This window comes from Salmo salar, chromosome 10 (assembly GCF_965601325.2).
Source record: "Salmo salar chromosome 10, fSalSal1, whole genome shotgun sequence".
In the NCBI taxonomy this organism is placed as follows: domain Eukaryota; kingdom Metazoa; phylum Chordata; class Actinopteri; order Salmoniformes; family Salmonidae; genus Salmo; species Salmo salar.
Genome location: NC_138300.1, coordinates 123,210,001 through 123,231,759, shown reverse-complemented (window position 1 = coordinate 123,231,759; position 21,759 = coordinate 123,210,001). Strand labels below are relative to the sequence as shown.

The window sequence follows — 21,759 nt, the reverse complement described above, 5'->3', positions numbered from 1 at the left end:
CCTGAAGGCCCAGAGACCAACCACACGTACAGTCCTGAAGGCCCAGAGACCAACCACACGTACAGTCCTGAAGGCCCAGAGACCAACCACATCCCAGCGTTAAGATTTATGGCATTTGTGCTGTGCTTTAGAAGCTTTAGTGGAGTGGAACGCTGGAACGCCTTTATTTGTGCATACTTTTAAACAGACAATTACAGACTGTGGCTTTAAGGGGATTACAGACTGTCTTTAGGGAATTACAGACTGTGTCTTTAAGGGGATTACAGACTGTGGCTTTAAGGGGATTACAGACTGTGGCTTTAAGGGGATTACAGACTGTGGCTTTAAGGGGATTACAGACTGTGTCTTTAAGGGGATTACAGACTGTCTTGATCGGGACAAATAATTTACTTCACTTGTTTTTAAACAGGATTTTTCTGAAAATGTCTGGGAATTTTGGGAAAGTTGCTGGAATTTTGCAACTCTACTTGTTGTTACTTTTATTGTACATTATTTCATGTTTAACTGTTATTTTCTATTTTACTTTGCTATGTTCTGTATATACACTTTCTATTAAACTGTTTGACTTTTTCCTATGTATAAACTTTTCAAATGTATTATTTATGATTGTGTGTAATATTTTTGTAGCGATTCTGAATGCAATTGATCAGCATGACGTTCACTTCTCTGTACCTGCAATCAAGGCAATGTAACCATAGAAATATAATTAGTAGAACCGAAATTCCCTTTCAATCTTCCCTGTTCTTATGGGCTTTTCCCATTCTAGTAATCATATTTCTATGAATGTAAAACGTGTCCTCTGAATGTTTGGCAGATTCACTTTTTATCATTGTTCCTTAGAATCAATCGATAGGTATTCTTCTGCTTTTTAAAATATATTTTGCACTCTAGCGTTTGCAGGACTATGACGCACCGCCAGTCATAAGTCAGACGATCAAGATCCTTAAATTGAAGTTAAAAAGCATGATTTGTTAATTTATTGTATCAAATGAACACATATAGTTAGCCCAGAGCCATACCAGAACCATACCAGAGTTGATGTTATTATAATCACATATAGTTAGCCCAGAGCCATACCAGAACCATACCAGAACCATACCAGAGTTGATGTTATTATAATCACATATAGCTAGCCCAGAGCCATACAGAACCATACCAGAACCATACCAGAGTTGATGTTATTATAATCACATATAGCTAGCCCAGAGCCATACAGAACCATACCAGAACCATACCAGAGTTGATGTTATTATAATCACATATAGCTAGCCTAGAGCCATACAGAACCATACCAGAACCATACCAGAGTTGATGTTATTATAATCACATATAGCTAGCCCAGAGCCATACAGAACCATACCAGAGTTGATGTTATTATAATCATCATAATATAACGACATACAGTCAGTACATCATGTGTAGTCTGTTTTTTAACTTACAGTTAAAAACAATATTTGCTAAATGTAGCTATGTTTGTTTCCTCATGTAAAGTCCAGTTTATATGGAATTGATTGAGATTGTGTGGGTTTTTCGATTGATTGACTGAGGAATGTTCAAGCTCAGAAAACATCTTCCCTTCGATGTGGTTGGTCAGAAAACATCTTCCCTTTGATGTGATTGGTCAGAAAACATCTTCCCTTCGATGTGATTGGTCAGAAAACAGCTTCCCTTCGATGTGATTGGTCAGAAAATATCTTCCCTTCGATGTGGTTGGTCAGAAAACATCTTCCCTTCGATGTGATTGGTCAGAAAACATCTTCCCTTCGATGTGATTGGTCAGAAAATATCTTCCCTTCGATGTGGTTGGTCAGAAAACATCTTCCCTTCGATGTGGTTGGTCAGAAAACATCTTCCCTTCGATGTGATTGGTTATTGTAAATCTATGCATGACTGCTTTTAGCCAGAGTTTACCTGTGTTAAATCAACAAGTCTTGGAAAGCAATGTGTCTCTATTCTGTCAAAAGAAAATAGTTTCTTATTTCATCATGATTGATCATACATGATGTTTATCAGTCAAGATAATAGATTGTTGATTTATTAAAGTACTGATTGATAATATTTCTTCCCAAGACGTTTTCGAAGAAGAGCATTTTGTTTTTTATACGTCGTCATAAAGCTTAGTCATGTTTCTAGGACGGATGCAGCAAAACCTTCCTCGTTTGAAGCTTAATACTGGAATCTGGCTGAAAATATTGTTTTGTTTATATTGTTTTGGGACTCACCAGGTTAAAAAGGATCAATGAAAAAGATCAAATGAATGTGGTGGGTCATGGGAATTAGAACGGTTTTAGTTGAGTCTCTTGCAATTTTTTGGGGACGGTTTCCCAGACACAGGTGAAGCTTAGTTCTGGACCAAAAAAGCTAGATCAATGGAGTCAAAATAAAAATAAATGCTTTTTATTCCAGGATTAGTCTTAATGTCCCTGATACCGCCCCTGAGGAAGCCCAGTAGACCTTGGATTTACTATCTATACCATGTCATCAATTGTTCTAACATGACGTGCGGCAACACTGAACACTGTTATCTCTTCATCACTGTATACATGGAAAAACATGTATACAGGGATATGATGGAATATAATCAGATATCAATCACACTTTTTCTGTAATAAATCATGGATTTATCTTTTGAATCAACTGTTCGGAATGTTCTGTTTGTTTGAGTGTGTTGAAGTAGATTCATATTCACGCCTCGTTTTGTGTTCCAGGAAGTAGATTCATATTCACGCCTCGTTTTGTGTTCCAGGAAGTAGATTCTTATTCACGCTTCGTTTTGTGTTCCAGGAAGTAGATTTATATTCACGCCTCGTTTTGTGTTCCAGGAAGTAGATTCATATTCACGCCTCGTTTTGTGTTCCAGGAAGTAGATTCATATTCCACAGCCTCGTTTTGTGTTCCAGGAAGTAGATTCATATTCACGCCTCGTTTTGTGTTCCAGGAAGTAGATTCATATTCACGCCTCGTTTTGTGTTCCAGGAAGTAGATTCATATTCACGCCTCGTTTTGTGTTCCAGGAAGTAGATTCTTATTCACGCCTCGTTTTGTGTTCCAGGAAGTAGATTCATATTCACGCCTCGTTTTGTGTTCCAGGAAGTAGATTCATATTCACGCCTCGTTTTGTGTTCCAGGAAGTAGATTCATATTCACGCCTCGTTTTGTGTTCCAGGAAGTAGATTCTTATTCACGCTTCGTTTTGTGTTCCAGGAAGTAGATTTATATTCACGCCTCGTTTTGTGTTCCAGGAAGTAGATTCATATTCACGCCTCGTTTTGTGTTCCAGGAAGTAGATTCATAATCACGCCTTGTTTTGTGTTCCAGGAGTACAGGAAAAACACCTGCACTCTTGATTGCTTCCGCCAGGTTTTACAGTATTGTAAAATTACTCTGTCCCAAATGGCACCCTATTCCCTATATATAGTGCACTACTTTAGACCAGAGCCTTATAGAACCCTATTACCTACATAGTACACTACTTTAGACCAGGGCCCTATAGAACCCTATTCCCTATATAGTGCACTACTTTAGACCAGAGCCCCAATGAAAGGGTGCCATTTGGAACACACAGAATGTGTGCTTAGAGTGAAGCAGAGAGTTGGTGTCAGTGAGTGGAAGTTACTGCTTATATCATGTAGTCACCAATCTAAGCATTTTATTACCTTTCAGAGACTAAACATTATAATGCTTTTAACATACACACAGAATTACAGTAAGTATTATATTACAGTAAGTATTATATTACAGTAATTAGTCATTCTAGTTCTATGGCTTTTAAAAAGGCTTTGTGTCTTCGGTAAAGCCAGCGTTGTCATGTGCTTTCTCTTGCAGGTTATAACAGTTTTTGGCAGGCTGTATTTTCCTCTTCATCCCCTTTCTGCCGATATCTTCCTTGACAAAGGGACCTTCATCTTTAACAGTATCTGCGTCTGGGCACTCCATGTCCTAGTAGACAAAAGAGAAAGAGGTATTGAGATGTCATACTAGACCCAGGCTGAACACATGCACTTTATTGGTAAGACTTAGCATTGAGTTTCTCACATACCTGTGTAGTACTACTGTAATTACAGCTATGCGCTACGCTATCCCGCTATGCCCGCCGACCAACCATCAAACAGGCAAAGCGTCAATATGGGGACTAAGATTGAATCCTACTACGTCGGCTCTGACGCTCGTCGGATGTGACAGGGCTTGCAATCTATTACGGACTACAAAGGGAAGCCTACCAGACAAGCTAAATTACTTATTTTAAATTTATTAATTCGTTTTTTTTACCCCACAATTTTGATCTTGTCTCATCGCTGCAACTCCCCAACGGGAGGCGAAGGTCGAGTCATGCGTCCTCTGAAACATAACTCGCCAAACTGCGCTTCTTAACACCCGCCCGCATAACCCGGAAGCCATCTGTGTCGGAAGGAAACACCGTTCAACTGACAACCGAAGTCAGCTTGCAGGCATCCAGCCCGCCACAAGGAGTCGCTAGAGCGCGTTGAGCCATGTAAAGCCCCAAACCCTTCCCTAACCAGGACAACACTGGGCCAATTGTGCGCCGCCCTATGGGACTCCCGATCATTACCGGTTGTGATATAGCCTGGGATCGAACCTGGGTCTGTAGTGACTGCGATGCAGTGCCTTAGACCGCAGCGCCACTCGGGAGGTGTGAGCTTAATGACTTCTATGCGCTCTTAGAGACAAGAAACACTACATGAATGACAGCACCAGCTGTTCCCAGATGACTGTGTGATCATGTTTTCCGTAGCCGGTGTGAATAAGACCTTTAAACAGGTCAACATAAACAAGGCCGCAGGGCCGGACGGGTTACCAGGACGTGTACTCAGAGCATGCGCTGACCAACTGGCAGGTGTCTTCACTGACATTTTCAACCTGTTCCTGACCCAGTCTGTAATACCAACAAGTTTTAAGCAGACCACCATAGTCCCTGTGCCCAAGAACACAAAGGTAACCTGTCTAAATGACTACCGACCCGTAGCACTCACGTCTGTAGCCATGAAATGCTTTGAAAGGCTGGTCATGGCTCACATCAACACCATTAGCCAAGAAACCCTAGACCCACTTCAATTTGCATACCGCCCCAACAGATCCACAGATGATGCAATCTCTATTGCACTCCACACTGCCCTTTCACACCTGGACAATAGGAACACCTACGTGAGAATGCTGTTCATTGACTACAGCTCAGCATTCAACACCATAGCCCTCTCAAAGCTCCTAATTAAGCTAAGGACTCTGGGACTAAACACCTCCCTCTGCAATTGGATCCTGGACTTCCTGACGGGCCGCCCCCAGGTGGTAAAGGTAGGCAACAGCACATCTGCCACGCTGATCCTCAACACGGGGACCCCTCAGGGGTGTGTGCTTAGTCCCCTCCTGTACTCCCTGTTCACACACGACTGGTGGCCAGGCACGACTCCAACACCATCATTAAGTTTGCAGACGACACAACTATGGTATGCCTGATCACCGAATACGATGAGACGGCCTATAGGGAGGAGGTCAGAGACCTGGCCGTGTGGTGCAGGGACAACAACCTCTCCCTCAAAGGAGATGATTGTGGACTACAGGAAAAGGAGAACCGAGCACGCCCCCATTCTCATCGACGGGGCTGTAGTGGAGCAGGTTGAGAGCTTCAAGTTCCTTGGTGTCCACATCAACATCAAACTAGAATGGTCCAAACACAAAATGGTCCACACACAAAACTGTTGTGAAAAGGGAAAGTTGCCTGGTATGGCAACTGCTCAACATCCGACCACAAGGCGCTACAGAGGGTAGTGCATACGGCCCAGTACATCACGAGGGCCAAGCTTCCTGCCATCCAGGACCTCTATACCAAAGACTCCAGCCACCATAGTCATAAACTGTTCTCTCTGCTACCGCACGGCAAGTGGTACCGGAGCGCCGAGTCTAGGACCAAAAGGCTCCTTAACAGCTTCTACCCACAAGCCATAAGACTGCTGAATAGCTAATCAAATGGCCACTGGACTATTACATTGACCCCCATTCTTATGTTGCTGCTACTCACTGTTTACCTATGCATAGTCACTTTACCCCTACCTACATGTACATATTACCGTGACTAACCTGTACCCCCGCATATTGACCCGATACCGGTACCCCCTGTATATAGCCTCCTTATTTAAATTTTATTGTGTTTATTTATTTTTAAATGATTTTACTTTAATTTATTTAGTAAATATTTTCTTAACGCTTCTCTTAAAACTGTTGGTTAAGGGTTTATAAGTAAGCATTTCACGGTAAGGTCTACACCTGTAGACGGGCTCTTGTATTCGGGCTCATGTGACAAATAAAATTTGATTTGATTTATATTACCACTTTTTTCCTAGGATCAGATGCTACATGTCCTAATGTTGTTTGGCTAACAAGGTCCTTGTATGGCCATGCTGGTTATGCTATGTTATATTCCGATATGTAAGCGTGGTAATAAAAGTTAGCATGTCTGTCTTATGTCTCTTTTCACCTGTTTTAACTCGTGGTTGACGCCACACCAGCACATCTTCTTGTACTTCTTTGACCAAAAACAGAAGAGGTTACACACTGGTCGTAGGAGCCACGGTTTCACGTCTCGACTCCTGGTGTGTCCTGTCAGAGTTCGAAAGAAGATTGATACCACTTTCAAGTTCAGAGAATGACACATCCCAGCTAATGAATGAAATATGGTTCTCAGAATGTTGTGGGAAAATTTGAATTCAAATAACGAAATGAGAACCTTTTTTTTTTTATAAGGGATGTTACAGGAACACTGTGTGCTAGCTGGGATGGCTGGTAGGTATGTGGTATACTGACAACACGTTAGACTTAACTGCAGTAAATACATGGCACACGATATAATATGTCTGCCAAATAGACTTTCCCTCCCTGGTCATTCAGTAATGAATGAGATCATTAATCAGTCATTCTCAGTACAGTTGTACATATAATCAATGGTTTTCTAAATGGCCTTTGTGTGAGTGTAAAGTACCACATGAATTAGGGACATATTCTATAGCAGATGTAGTTAAATCCACACAGACAGACAGACAGAAAGACAGACAGTGTGTGTTGAACCTTTGCAGGCAGGCAGACAGACAGACGGTGTGTGTTGAACCTTTGCAGGCAGGCAGACGGTGTGTGTTGAACCTTTGCAGACAGACAGACAGACAGACAGACAGACAGACAGACAGACAGACAGGTAATGTGATGACAGAAAGTACTGGAACAACAAGCAACATAAGTCAAGAGGTTTAGACCACTTTCCCATGTCTTTCAGACATTGATTCCTGTTCTCTATGACCACTTCCTGTTGATTAACGTCTCCTCCGAGGTGTCTTGCAGCAGGACCACAGGACCATATAATAGTAGATGGGGGCTCTGGAATGACCTGATGTCTATTCTTAACAACAGATCCTTATATTCCAATGACGTCATTTCAGGAGACGAGCACAGCAGCAAAATAACATTTTGAAAGCTGCTCGTCCAATCAGCATCCAGGATCTACCAGTTTTTTTTTATTTTTTTAATGTTCTATTTGATTCTGTCATCTAATGTTGGTGCTGATGAATCATTTTACTTTTACGTCATTTAGCAGACGCTCTTGTCCAGAGCGACTTACAAATTGGTGCATTCACCTTATGATATCCAGTGGAACAACCACTTTACAATAGTACATCTATATCTTACTTACTTACAGTAGTGAATGCATACACTTCATGCATTTTTTTTGTACTGGCCCCCCCGTGGGAATCAAACCCACAACCCTGGCGTTGCACACACCATGCTCTACCAACTGAGCCACAGGGAAACCATTCTATGGTTCTAATTGTATGTCTACGCTGCAGACACACAGTACCTGTGATGAAGATGAGCAGACACACAGTACCTGTGATGAAGGAGATGAGCAGACCAGCAGTAACGGTGGCTAAAAATCCAACAGCGCTATAGTACAGATAGGACATGGAGTACCAGTGGTCAGCCAGGGATGACCTGTGGAGGACAGAGGAGTCACAATATTTTGTTGTCCACAAGATAGCAACATTTTGCAACATTATTTGTTATTATTTGTTATGATTTGCCTACAAATAAGGTTGCAAAATGTTGCTAACTATCCCAGGTTTTCCAGAAATCCTAGTTGGTGTAACGGTCGTCAAGGGGAGTAGACCAAGGCGCAGCGGGTTGAGTGCTCATTTTAACTTTTATTTTAATAAACTTCAACACTTAACAAAAAAGAACAACAGCTAAACAGTTTCGCAGGCTAACCCTAGCAGTGCAAAAACAACTTCCCACAAATGACAGGTGAAAACAGGGCTACCTAAGTATGACTCCCAATCAGCAACAACAATGTACAGCTGTTCCTGATTGAGAGCCATACCAGGCCAACACAAAGAAATACACGACAGAGCATAGAAATACAAAACATAGAACATAACCAAAAACCCCGGAATACTCTGAACAAACACCCCTCTACATAAACACATATCCCAACAAACCCCCTGAACCACATAAAACAAACACCCCCCTGCCACGTCCTGACCAAACTACAATAACAAATAACCCCTTATACTGGTCAGGACGTGACAGTTGGAGAATAACGAATGTATTGTTTATTCTATTCTGTCTTGGAATTTTCCAACTGGGATTTCTGGAAAACCTAAAAAATGTGGGGAAATTACTGGAATTTTACAAACCTAACTACAAATCACTTGGATGTAAAGAGAAATCCAATGTCGTCTTAATTTGATTACTCTTTTGTTTGTGAGAATATTCCTGCACAACAGGAGATGTACATGTGTAGTGTATTCAAGGTTTTTAAAAGGCTTCTGACGTTTGTAATTTCCACTTTTAAAATGTCAAACTCGATTTGCCCTAACGAAAAATGTATCAACCCCTACCACAAAAAAAAATGTCTTCTTAATTATAATCAAAATAATAATTCAAATTTCCTGTTGCTGCAGGATTGTTTTCCTGCTGTAGCAAACTGTCTCAAAGATCTTACATAAGTATTAAAGAGAGGTGTGTATATATACTGAACTGTACATAACACGATACATTTAGTGCATCATAGCTTAGTAAATGTGGGTTATGTTCAGCGGGGAGAAATCGTTTTTTAAATATCTTGAAGAGGGTCAGGCACAACCTGAACTTGTCCAATAACAACACAGATTCCATTTTTCCATTAAATCCTTTTTTTACTACATTTTCTCCCAAACTGAACATGGCCCTGGTGACAGAGACTATACTATACCTTGATGGTAGAGCGGTAGGGTCCAGGTAAGAAGGTGGAACACTGGTGGTGGGGTCAGATGAGTTTGGTTGAAGACATCCCTCTATACTGAGAGACAGAGGTCTAGTGTTGATGTCTAGAGCAGGGTAGATGAAGGCTCCAACACCCGCCCAGAACGACAGGGCGATGCCCACTGTCAGACCGCCAGCTGCTCCCTGAAGGCAGACGTCAACAAGTTACAGTAACACTTTATACAGTCTTCAGGTTTAACGTTTTACAACTTGTTATAAGCATGTATGAGCCTTTTATAATGTCCCATTATTAAGACTTATAATAATAATTTATGTTAACATATGGCCCAGAACGACAAGGACGACGCCCGCTATCAGACCACATGCTGCTCCCTGAAGACAACCAGTACAGCAGAAGGACCGAATTGAGAAAGATAATCAATTACTTGATGACTGAATTTATTGAATGTATATGTATGTAGAATTGCTTGTGTTTTTAAGTGAGTTTTGGTAAAACCATTCAAGGATCAATTTCTTGGATAAAGCCTAATTTGTTAATCATTCATTATTCTTAATAGTGAAATAGTTTCTTAGTCCAGGAACTAGGCTTAATCTGTCCGGAAGCGCCGTGGAGAAAACAAAGAGGTATTTTCTGACCATAGAGTTGGTCCAGGGGAAGACGATTCCCAGTGAGAAGAGGCCCAGCATGGGACCACCACACATACCATGGATACTCAGAGCTGCCTGGGAAGCAAACACACATCAAGACGTATTAATCGCATAGGCATCAGCGCCGTGCGTGTACTAGTCATTCAAACACTAATAGGGATGGTGTTTACCTGTACAATCCCTCCCATGTAGGATGCAGCAACTGCCATAGTGGTGCAGGCTACGCCGAACACAATACCTGCAGAGGTGAAGATGGTAGAATGGGTACGTTGGCATTATTTTTGCACAAGCTGGGCTCCAATTTATGGCCTCTTATTATGGTAATAACTGGGGAGTTATTCTACTATGGTAATAACTGGGGAGTTATTCTATTATGGTAATAACTGGGGAGTTATTCTACTATGGTAATAACTGGGGAGTTATTCTACTATGGTAATAACTGGGAGTTATTCTACTATGGTAATAACTGGGGAGTTATTCTACTATGGTAATAACTGGGAGTTATTCTACTATGGTAATAACTGGGGAGTTATTCTATTATGGTAATAACAGGGGAGTTATTCTATTATGGTAATAACTGGGGAGTTATTCTACTATGGTAATAACTGGGGAGTTATTCTATCATGGTCATAACTGGAGAGTTATTCTATTATGGTACTAACTGGGAGTTATTCTACTATGGTAATAAATGGGGAGTTATTCTACTATGGTAATAACTGGGGAGTTATTCTACTATGGTAATAACTGGGGAGTTATTCTACTATGGTAATAACTGGGGAGTTATTCTACTATGGTAATAACTGGGGAGTTATTATATTATGGTAATAACTGGGGAGTTATTCTATCATGGTCATAACTGGAGAGTTATTCTATTATGGTACTAACTGGGAGTTATTCTATTATGATAATAACAGAGTTATTCTACTATGGTAATAAGAGTTATTATATTATGGTAATAACATAATTATTCTATTATGGTAATAACAGTTATTCTAATATGGTAATAACTAGGAGTTATTCTAATATGGTAATAACACAGTTATTCTACTATGGTAATAACAGAGTTATTCTATAATAGTAATAACAGAGTTATTCTATTATGGTAATAACAGTTATTCTAATATGGTAATAACTAGGAGTTATTCTAATATGGTAATAACTAGGAGTTATTCTAATATGGTAATAACTGGGAGTTATTCTACTATGTTAATAACACAGTTATTCTACTATGGTAATAACAGAGTTATTCTATTATAGTAATAACAGAGTTATTCTATTATGGTAATAGCTGGGGAGTTATTCTACTATGGTAATAACTAGGAGTTATTCTACTATGGTAATAACTGGGAGTTATTCTACTATGTTAATAACACAGTTATTCTACTATGGTAATAACAGAGTTATTCTATTATAGTAATAACAGAGTTATTCTATTATGGTAATAGCTGGGGAGTTATTCTATTATAGTAATAGCTGGGGAGTTATTCTATTATGGTAATAACTGGGGAGTTATTCTATTACTATTATAGTAATAACAGAGTTATTCTAATATGGTAATAACTGGGAGTTATTATATTATGGCAATAACTGGGAGTTATTCTATTATAGTAATAGCTGGGGAGTTATTCTATTGTAGTAATAACGGGGAGTTATTCTATTGTAGTAATAACGGGGAGTTATTCTATTATGGTAATAACTGGGGAGTTATTCTATTATGTAATAACTGGGGAGTTATTCTATTATGGTAATAACTGGGGAGTTATTCTATTATGGTAATAACTGGGGAGTTATTCTATTATGGTAATAACTGGGGAGTTATTCTATTATGGTAATAACTGGGGAGTTATTCTATTATGGTAATAACTGGGGAGTTATTCTATTATGGTAATAACTTGGGAGTTATTCTATTATGGTAATAACTGGGGAGTTATTCTACTATGGTAATAACTGGGGAGTTATTCTATTATGGTAATAACTGGGGAGTTATTCTATTATGGTAATAACTGGGGAGTTATTCTATTATAGTAATAACTGGGGAGTTATTCTACTATGGTAATAACTGGGGAGTTATTCTATTATGGTAATAACAGGGGAGTTATTCTATTATGGTAATAACTGGGGAGTTATTCTACTATGGTAATAACTGGGGAGTTATTCTACTATGGTAATAACTGGGGAGTTATTCTATTATAGTAATAACTGGGGGTTATTCTTACACAGTCCTTTACTGATCCAGCCGCTGGCTTTGTTGGAGAGGTTAGTACAACACTGCTTAACAAAGTCTTCATAGGTCACCGTGGCCAGGGCATTGATGCTGGCTGCCACAGTACTGAGAGAGGCATAGACTGGGAATTAGTTGAGATCTCCTAATAAATACTGTACTTAAGTTAGAGTTCAATGAATGCAAGACAATGTCATTCTGGGCTGGGTTTTCCCAAAGCCTTGGTTTGTAAATGCATTGAAGATTGACCTTCCAAAACACTGATTTTACAATTACTCTCTTGTGGCTGCGTTGTGGAGCAAAATAACATCCTACTTTAGCTACGAAGGCTTTGGGAAAAACCATCCCTAAACAATTTAAAATGATCCACACAGTGATTCCTCTAACCTGAGTGTTCCACTGAACGCACAGGCAACAAACAGCCCCGGAAGACCGGGATAACCCCCCAGAATCTCCATGACAAAATACGGCATGAGCTGTAGAGACACAGCGTGAAAAGGTTATGGCATGAGTAGAGACACAGAGTGAAAAGGTTATGGCATGAGTAGAGACACAGAGTGAAAAGGTTATGGCATGAGCTGTAGAGACACAGCGTGAAAAGGTCATGGCATGAGTAGAGACATAAGGTGAAGTTCATGAGTACTGGGTAGCAGAGCACTGGACACAAACACTGGAGACTGTATCAACGTAGGCCACTAGACACCGGGGTTGGAGTCAATTCCATTTCAATTCAGTCACTTCCTGAATTGAAATGGAATTCACCCGAACTCTGTAAACACTAATGACCAGATGTGAATTTAAGGGTTAGAGATTACTGCACTGTCGGAGCTAGAAACACAAGCAGTTCGCAAAAAAAAAAAACCCGCAACAACATCTGCTAAACATGTGTATGTGACGAATATAATTTGATTTGATATAGAACAGACCCACTAATTAGACAGTAGTGACCTACTTGGTTTGGTTTGTGGCTGTGACAGAGTTAGAATTGGAGAAGACAACTGAATTAGGGCTAGAAATAGAACAGAGTCTGTGTCCCAAACGGCACCCTATTCCCTTTATAGTGCACTACTTTTGACCAGCGCCAATAAGGCTTTGGTCAAAAGTAGTGCCCTACTTTATACAGGGAATAGAGTGACATGGAACACAACCAGAGACACTTATTGGTGTAGAAAGGATAGTAACAGTAACCAGGTGTCACACCCTGATCTGTTTTTCCTGCCTTTGTGCTCGTCTCCACCCCCCTCCAGCCCATCTTCCCCATTATTATTTCGGGGCGGCGGGTAGCCTAGTCGTTAGAGCGTTGGGCCAGTAACTGAAAGGTTGCTGGGTCGAATCCCCGAGCTGACAAGGTAAAAATATGTTGTTCTGCCCCCTGAACAAGGCAGTTAACCCCACTGTTCCCCGGTAGGCTGTCATTGTAAAATAAGAATTTGTTCTTAACTGATTTGCCTAGTTAAATTTAAAAAAATCCCCTGTGTATTTATACCCATGTTCTCTGTTTATCTGTTGCCAGTTCGTTTTGTTCGTGAAACCTACCAGCGTTTGTTTCCCCTGTTCCTGTCTGTTTCTTGCTCTTAAATCAGAGGCATGTTTTTATTGATAAATCAGACGCATTTTTTAATTGATAAATCAGATGCCTGTTTTCACTGATAAATCAGAGCCATATTGTATTTGTGTATAGGCTCTGACATTAAAAAGGCTATGACATCACTCTCCTTTCTCGGTCACAGCAATACCGCAGCCTACCATATCATCTAGGCTACCAGTCTATTTCCTTTAAGCGTGCATGGCTATTGGATGAATGGTAACGAAGCGTGCTTGGCTATTGGATGAATGGTAACCAAGCGTAATTGGCTATTGGATGAATGGTAACCAAGCATAATTGGCTATTGGATGAATGGTAACCAAGCGTAATTGGCTATTGGATGAATGGTAACCAAGCGTAATTGGCTATTGGATGAATGGTAACCAAGTGAGCTTGGCTATTGGATGAATAGTAACCAAGCGTAATTGGCTATTGGATGAATGGTAACCAAGCGTGCTTGGCTATTGGATGAATGGTAACCAAGCGTGCTTGGCTATTGGATGAATGGTAATCAAGCGTGCTTGGCTATTGGATGAATGGCAACCAAGTGTGCTTGGCTATTGGATGAATGGTAACCAAGCGTGCTTGGCTATTGGATGAATAGTAACCAAGCGTGCTTGGCTATTGGATGAATAGTAACCAAGCGTGCTTGGCTATTGGATGAATGGTAACCAAGCATAATTGGCTATTGGATGAATGGTAACCAAGTGTTCTTGGCTATTGGATGAATGGTAACCAAGTGAGCTTGGCTATTGGATGAATAGTAACAAAGCGTAATTGGCTATTGGATGAATGATAACCTAATATTGGTTGTGTAGCTAGCAGTCATGTCAGAAAATATGATTATGATTTAGGCCCGTATAACAAAATTAGACTTTATCATTAGCCTGCATTTTAATGTTTTTATTAACCATCCCATTATTTTAATTCATTTCACCTCAAAATAACAACGTTTGCTTGTAAATACAGTTCTTCAACCACTACAAGTTGTGCTACGCTACGGCCTGAGATACAAACACTTTCCTGTCAAGTTCATATTTGATAAATATCAACCTTTTGAGGGAAAAGTGGTGCTTTGTGCTTACGCACTTTCCTTGATCTGGTGCTGTGACTGTATAAAGGGACAAACAGAGACATTAAGGATTGTACTAGTGACCTGGTCTGGTGCTGTGACTGACTGGGCGGTCCATGGATCACAGTTGGCGTAGAAAGCATACATAATGAGACCGGAGAACACCGCACACACCAGGATGACCAGCAGACCCAGCAGGTTGAAGTACAGAGCTCTGAGAATGTGGATGACAGACAAACGATACTGAAAATCACAACTAAATGTATAGAGCTCTTTTTCACATCAACCGCTATCACAAAGTATTTTACAGTAACTCAACCTTGACACGTGGATAGCAGACAAAGGTAGCCAATCTGGGTAGTGATATTAAGTATCCTGACTGTTCCACACAGACAGTCTTAATAATAAAAAGGTATACAGTATAGTGTTGCAGTTGTCCAGATCCATCTCGATGGACCATAGATAAGAGTAGCACTTTGTTAGAGTGGACTCTGAAAAACACACGTGTCGGCTCTGGATGGTAGGCTAGTTTCAACTATGGCGGATGCATAAAGCAAGCCAGGTTAGTAGTGTTCGGCTCAGCAGTGTGAAAACGGTATATGTCTTTAGTGAAGGAATATGCTTACAGTTTGGCGTGTGTCTCTGTTTTGCAGGAGATGCATCTCTGTATAGTTGACTGGTTAACCCCGTAGATACCCAGCCAGGTGAAGGTTCCCCCAATAGAGATGGTCCAGAAAGTATGACGTCTCAGAGGGTCAGGGTCAAAGCTGAGGGAATAGAGTCGTATTCATTAATAAGTGCAGGGGTTCTCAAAGTAGGGTACTGCAGAGGGTCCGAGGCCAGATCTCAAAATATATACACTCTTTCCATGCCATAGACTGACCAGTGAATCCGGGTGAAAGTTATGATCCCTTATTCACTTGTTAAATTCAGAGGAGAGGAGACAGAAGGATGTTTAACCCTTGAGACATGTATGTGTGTCATTCAGAGGGTGAATAGACAAGCAAAACATCGAAGTGCCTTTGAACGGGGTATGGTAGTAGGTGTCAGGCGCACCGGTTTGCGTCAAGAACTGCAACGCTGCTGGGTTTCTCATGATCATCAGTTTCCCCATGTGTATCAAGAATGATCCACCGACCAAAGGACATCCAGCCAAAATGACACAATGGTGGGAAGCATTGGAGTCAACATGGACCCAGCATCCCTGTGGAACGCTTTCAACACCTTGTAGAGTCCCATGCCCTGATGAATTGAGGCTGTTCTGAGGGAAAAAGGGGGGTGGCAACTCAATATTAGGAAGGTATTCTTAATGTTTTGTACACTCAGTGTATATATATATATATACTGCTCAAAAAAATAAAGGGAACACTTAAACAACACAATGTAACACAATGTAATTTGATTGATTGATAGAGTATTAAACAACGAAAGATTTCAAGACTGAAAGTGGTGAAAGTAGTAGTCTACAATAAGGAAAAACACCAGGTAAAAGCCCACTTAATCTAGTCCTTGGCCTTTATCCTAATCTGACTTTGGTGCAGGTCATGTTGTTCTTCACATTACCGTCTCTGGTAAACACACACTACAGCAAAAAAACAAATCTAAGTTTGTCACATGGACAGGATACAGGAAGTGTAAACGGTTCCATGAAATAGTTACTTGCATATCTGAATAATATCAAAAATAGAAAGTGTCCAAATAAACATATACTGCTCAAAAAAATAAAGGGAACACTTAAACAACACAATGTAACTCCAAGTCAATCACACTTCTGTGAAATCAAACTGTCCACTTAGGAAGCAACACTGATTGACAATAAATGTCACATGCTGTTGTGCAAATGGAATAGACAATAGGTGGAAATTATAGGCAATTAGCAAGACACCCCCAATAAAGGAGTGGTTCTGCAGGTGGGGACCACAGACCACTTCTCAGTTCCTATGCTTCCTGGCTGATGTTTTGGTCACTTTTGAATGCTGGCGGTGCTTTCACTCTAGTGGTAGCATGAGACGGAGTCTACAACCCACACAAGTGGCTCAGGCAGTGCAGCTCATCCAGGATAGCACATCAATGCGAGCTGTGGCAAGAAGGTTTGCTGTGTCTGTCAGCGTAGTGTCCAGAGCATGGAGGCGCTACCAGGAGACAGGCCAGTACATCAGGAGACGTGGAGGAGGCCGTAGGAGAGCAACAACCCAGCAGCAGGACCGCTACCTCCGCCTTTGTGCAAGGAGGAGCAGGAGAAGCACTGCCAGAGCCCTGCAAAATGACCTCCAGCAGGCCACAAATGTGCATGTGTCTGCTCAAACGGTCAGAAACAGACTCCATGAGGGTGGTATGAGGGCCCGACGTCCACATGTGGGGGTTGTGCTTACAGCCCAACACCGTGCAGGGCGTTTGGCATTTGCCAGAGATCACCAAGATTGGAAAATTCGCCACTGGCGCCCAGTGCTCTTCACAGATGAAAGCAGGTTCACACTGAGCACGTGACAGACGTGACAGAGTCTGGAGATGCCGTGGAGAACGTTCTGCCGCCTGCAACATCCTCCAGCATGACCGGTTTGGCGGTGGGTCAGTCATGGTGTGGGGTGGCATTTCTTTGGGGGGCCGCACAGCCCTCCATGTGCTCGCCAGAGGTAGCCTGACTGCCATTAGGTACCGAGATGAGATCCTCAGACCCCTTGTGAGACCATATGCTGGTGCAGTTGGCCCTGGGTTCCTCCTAATGCAAGACAATGCTAGACCTCATGTGGCTGGAGTGTGTCAGCAGTTCCTGCAAGAGGAAGGCATTGATGCTATGGACTGGCCCGCCCGTTCCCCAGACCTGAATCCAATTGAGCACATCTGGGACATCATGTCTCGCTCCATCCACCAACGCCACGTTGCACCACAGACTGTCCAGGAGTTGGCGGATGCTTTAGTCCAGGTCTGGGAGGAGATCCCTCCAGGAGACCATTCGCCACCTCATCAGGAGCATGCCCAGGCGTTGTAGGGAGGTCATACAGGCACGTGGAGGCCACACACACTACTGAGCCTCATTCTGACTTGTTTTAAGGACGTTACATCAAAGTTGGATCAGCCTGTAGTGTGGTTTTCCACTTTAATTTTGAGTGTGACTCCAAATCCAGACCTCCATGGGTTGATAAATTGGATTTCCATTGATTATTTTTGTGTGATTTTGTTGTCAGCACATTCAACTATGTAAAGAAAAAAGTATTTAATAAGATTATTTCTTTCATTCAGATCTAGGATGTGTTGTTTAAGTGTTCCCTTTATTTTTTTGAGCAGTATATATATATATATATATATATATATATATATATATATATATATATATATATATAATATATTTTTTATTAATATTACTAACAAGATCAGATTAAACCAATCATGGCCAAGGGATCCGTGAAATAATTTTAGAGGATGTAATACAATACAATGTTATATTATGAATCTATAATTGATGTTCTTATGCCTCTTTCGTGTGCTGGTCGGTGCTGGGCGGCTCAGCTGGTTGGCCAGTCTGAGGTTTCACGTATTTCCTGGTTCTAACTGGCGTGTGAATGCTGCGTTAACTGTGGTCAACATGGTCCTGGGAGCTTCACAGGGATATTGGTATGCACAGTACTCCACCGATTAGACATTTTTTCAACTCAATGCTTATTTTATTCCCTGAAAATTGATTTTTATAAACATAAATGTACTGTAATGTAAGCTTTAAAACTGCAAAGTTTTGTCTCCGCTTTTCATGGCAAAATGTGTAGAATTGTAGGAAATTTGCTTGAAAAATATCTCTCCAATAACAAGACATAAGCCTTTAAAATGTTCCTTCCCAGGACCTGAGACTAGTTCGTCCGGCCACTCACTGCCAAAATCATAGTAGAACTACGAGTTGTGTTCTGATTGTGGTCGGGGGGTCCCTGATGAATTGTCTATCACAATAGGGGATCCCCCTGGGCCCCCAAAAAGCTTTGAGAACCCTAACATTAGCGCACAATTTAGGAAAAACCATAGCAAAAACATTTTGCAACGGGAAAATGGAACAAGAGTTTCTTATTGGACAAAATTATGTAGTCCTTCCTATTCGTCCAATCATAAAGGGATTGTTCACTCACTTTTTGGGGGATGGGATGGGGGGGGGGGGGTTACCTTATTTTTAATTTAACCAGGGGTGTTGTTTTTTTCTGTCAAATTATTTAGCAACGTCCAGCATGAGGCAAAAATAAAGTCTAAACTTCACATTCAAATACATTGTGTTCAGTAGACAGTGTGACAGACAGAGAGGAGTGTCCATGTGATAGCAGTCAACGAACCGAGACCTGAGGAGAGTATGATGTCATCGGTGTGGCACTTATGATGTCGTCATATGAAAGGGGCGGCAGCGTAGCCTAGTGGTTAGAGCGTTGGACTAGTTAACCGAAAGGTTGCAAGTTTGAATCCCCGAGCTGACAAGGTACAAAATCTGTCGTTCTGCCCCCTGAACAAGGCAGTTTTAAACCACTCTTCCCCGGTAGGCTGTCATTGTAAATAAGAATTTGTTCTTAACTGACTTGCCTAGTTAAATAAAGATAAAAAATTAAAAAATCTGTGTGGTAACAGTGGGTTGTACTTACTCAAAGATGTCGAGTCTGTTTCCGTTTTTAGCCACCTCCCACACGGAGGCCGCGCCCCCTGTTTTCCGGGTCCCCTGGACCAGCACGGTCATGAAGCCCACTACCATCACCACCATCTGGAACGCATCTGTCCACACCACTGCCTTCAGCCCACCCTTCAGACGGACAGACGGACAGACAGACAGACAGGGAGGCAGACAGACAGGAGGCAGACCAGACATAATTACCACAGACAATCCATCATCCCCACAGCCTGGCCTCCCCCCACATTACCATCACTCTGTACAGCATAACCACATGACCATCACTCTGTACAGCATAACCACATGACCATCACTCTGTACAACATAACCACATGACCATCACTCTGTACAGCATAACCACATGACCATCACTCTGCATAACATAACCACATGACCATCACTCTGTACAGCATAACCACATGACCATCACTCTGCATAACTGAATGGTCCCATGTCCTGACCACTAGGAGGTGCTTTGCTTTACACTGTTACACTGTTTATGTTACTAGACAGGCTATTTACTCAGGTGTGCTCTGCTCCTCTTTCAGAAACACAGTAAGAGAGGATGTCTGGAAGAAGGAGGGAAGAAACTCTATCTGCTAGTAAGTAGGAGAAACGAGTGAGTATCCCAACCCAACTCACCAGCGTGCAGTAGAATGTGCACACAACTCCTGTTGCAAATATAGATCCCCAAAGGTTGAAGCCAGTGACTGTGGGAAGAAATGTAAAGTTCAGAAAAAGAACAATTCTTTAGAGGTAAAGAACTTGCCTTGAACTCATGAGCTTACAGCGGTTTTTGGTATTTGTTATTTAATGTGGTAAAAGTTCTGCACCACTGAACAAAATGACATGCCTTGATTGAGGGCCAAGGCAGGAGCATACACCACAACCCCAGTATATAAGATCTGAAATGGATTTAAACACAGACGGATCAGGAGCATACACCACAACCCCAGTATATAAGATCTGAAATGGTATTAAACACAGACGGATCAGGAGCATACACCACAACCCCAGTATATAAGATCTGAAATGGATTTAAACACAGACGGATCAGGAGCATACACCACAACCCCAGTATAGAAGATCTGAAATGGATTTAAACACAGACGGATCAGGAGCATACACCACAACCCCAGTATATAAGATCTGAAATGGATTTAAACACAGACGGATCAGGAGCATACACCACAACCCCAGTATATAAGATCTGAAATGGATTTAAACACAGACGGATCAGGAGCATACACCACAACCCCAGTATATAAGATCTGAAATGGATTTAAACACAGACGGATCAGGAGCATACACCACAACCCCAGTATATAAGATCTGAAATGGATTTAAACACAGACGGATCAGGAGCATACACCACAACCCCAGTATATAAGATCTGAAATGGATTTAAACACAGACGGATCAGGAGCATACACCACAACCCCAGTATATAAGATCTGAAATGGATTTAAACACAGACGGATCAGGAGCATACACCACAACCCCAGTATATAAGATCTGAAATGGATTTAAACACAGACGGATCAGGAGCATACACCACAACCCCAGTATATAAGATCTGAAATGGATTTAAACACAGACGGATCAGGAGCATACACCACAACCCCAGTATATAAGATCTGAAATGGATTTAAACACAGACGGATCAGGAGCATACACCACAACCCCAGTATATAAGATCTGAAATGGATTTAAACACAGACGGATCAGGAGCATACACCACAACCCCAGTATATAAGATCTGAAATGGATTTAAACACAGACGGATCAGGAGCATACACCACAACCCCAGTATATAAGATCTGAAATGCGATTTAAACACAGACGGATCAGGAGCATACACCACAACCCCAGTATATAAGATCTGAAATGGATTTAAACACAGACGGATCAGGAGCATACACCACAACCCCAGTATATAAGATCTGAAATGGATTTAAACACAGACGGATCAGGAGCATACACCACAACCCCAGTATATAAGATCTGAAAGGGATTTAAACAGGAGTAGAATACTAGGAAAATACAACAACTAGAACTGGAAATTCCCTGAATGTTTGTTGACGTTGTTTATGTGGAAAAAAGCTGGACATTAGAGTTATATGTCGTGTATGTTTCCAAACAAACTCACCGTCTGCAAAATATAAATCAGAGTGGCAGCCATGCGAACCCCCTTACAGAACCGCCTCTCTAAATACTAAAGAACACACACACGCACACACGCACACACACACACCCGCACACCACACACACACACACACACACACACACACACACACACACACACACACACACAGACACACAGTCACACACACACACAC

The 21,759-nt window shown here is 41.5% G+C and overlaps 1 protein-coding gene across 2 annotated transcripts in view; it reads right to left on the bottom strand.

The window, feature by feature from the left end:
* Positions 1-3,619: 3,619 nt before the first annotated feature.
* The window catches only part of slc5a12 (solute carrier family 5 member 12), a 25,805-nt gene continuing 7,665 nt past the window's right edge, over positions 3,620-21,759 (bottom strand). Inside the window, exons 2-16 of one of the 2 annotated variants that reach the window (XM_045687195.2) lie at positions 21,570-21,635; positions 20,274-20,325; positions 20,063-20,130; positions 19,398-19,552; positions 15,414-15,554; positions 14,872-15,001; positions 12,518-12,606; positions 12,126-12,238; positions 10,080-10,147; positions 9,898-9,984; positions 9,251-9,444; positions 7,889-7,992; positions 7,078-7,149; positions 6,491-6,612; positions 3,620-3,939 (exon numbers count right to left, since the gene is read on the bottom strand). In XM_045687195.2, coding sequence (XP_045543151.1) covers positions 3,769-3,939; positions 6,491-6,612; positions 7,078-7,149; positions 7,889-7,992; positions 9,251-9,444; positions 9,898-9,984; positions 10,080-10,147; positions 12,126-12,238; positions 12,518-12,606; positions 14,872-15,001; positions 15,414-15,554; positions 19,398-19,552; positions 20,063-20,130; positions 20,274-20,325; positions 21,570-21,635 — 1,632 coding nt within the window. In that variant the 3' untranslated portion in view covers positions 3,620-3,768. 2 annotated transcript variants of the gene reach the window in all.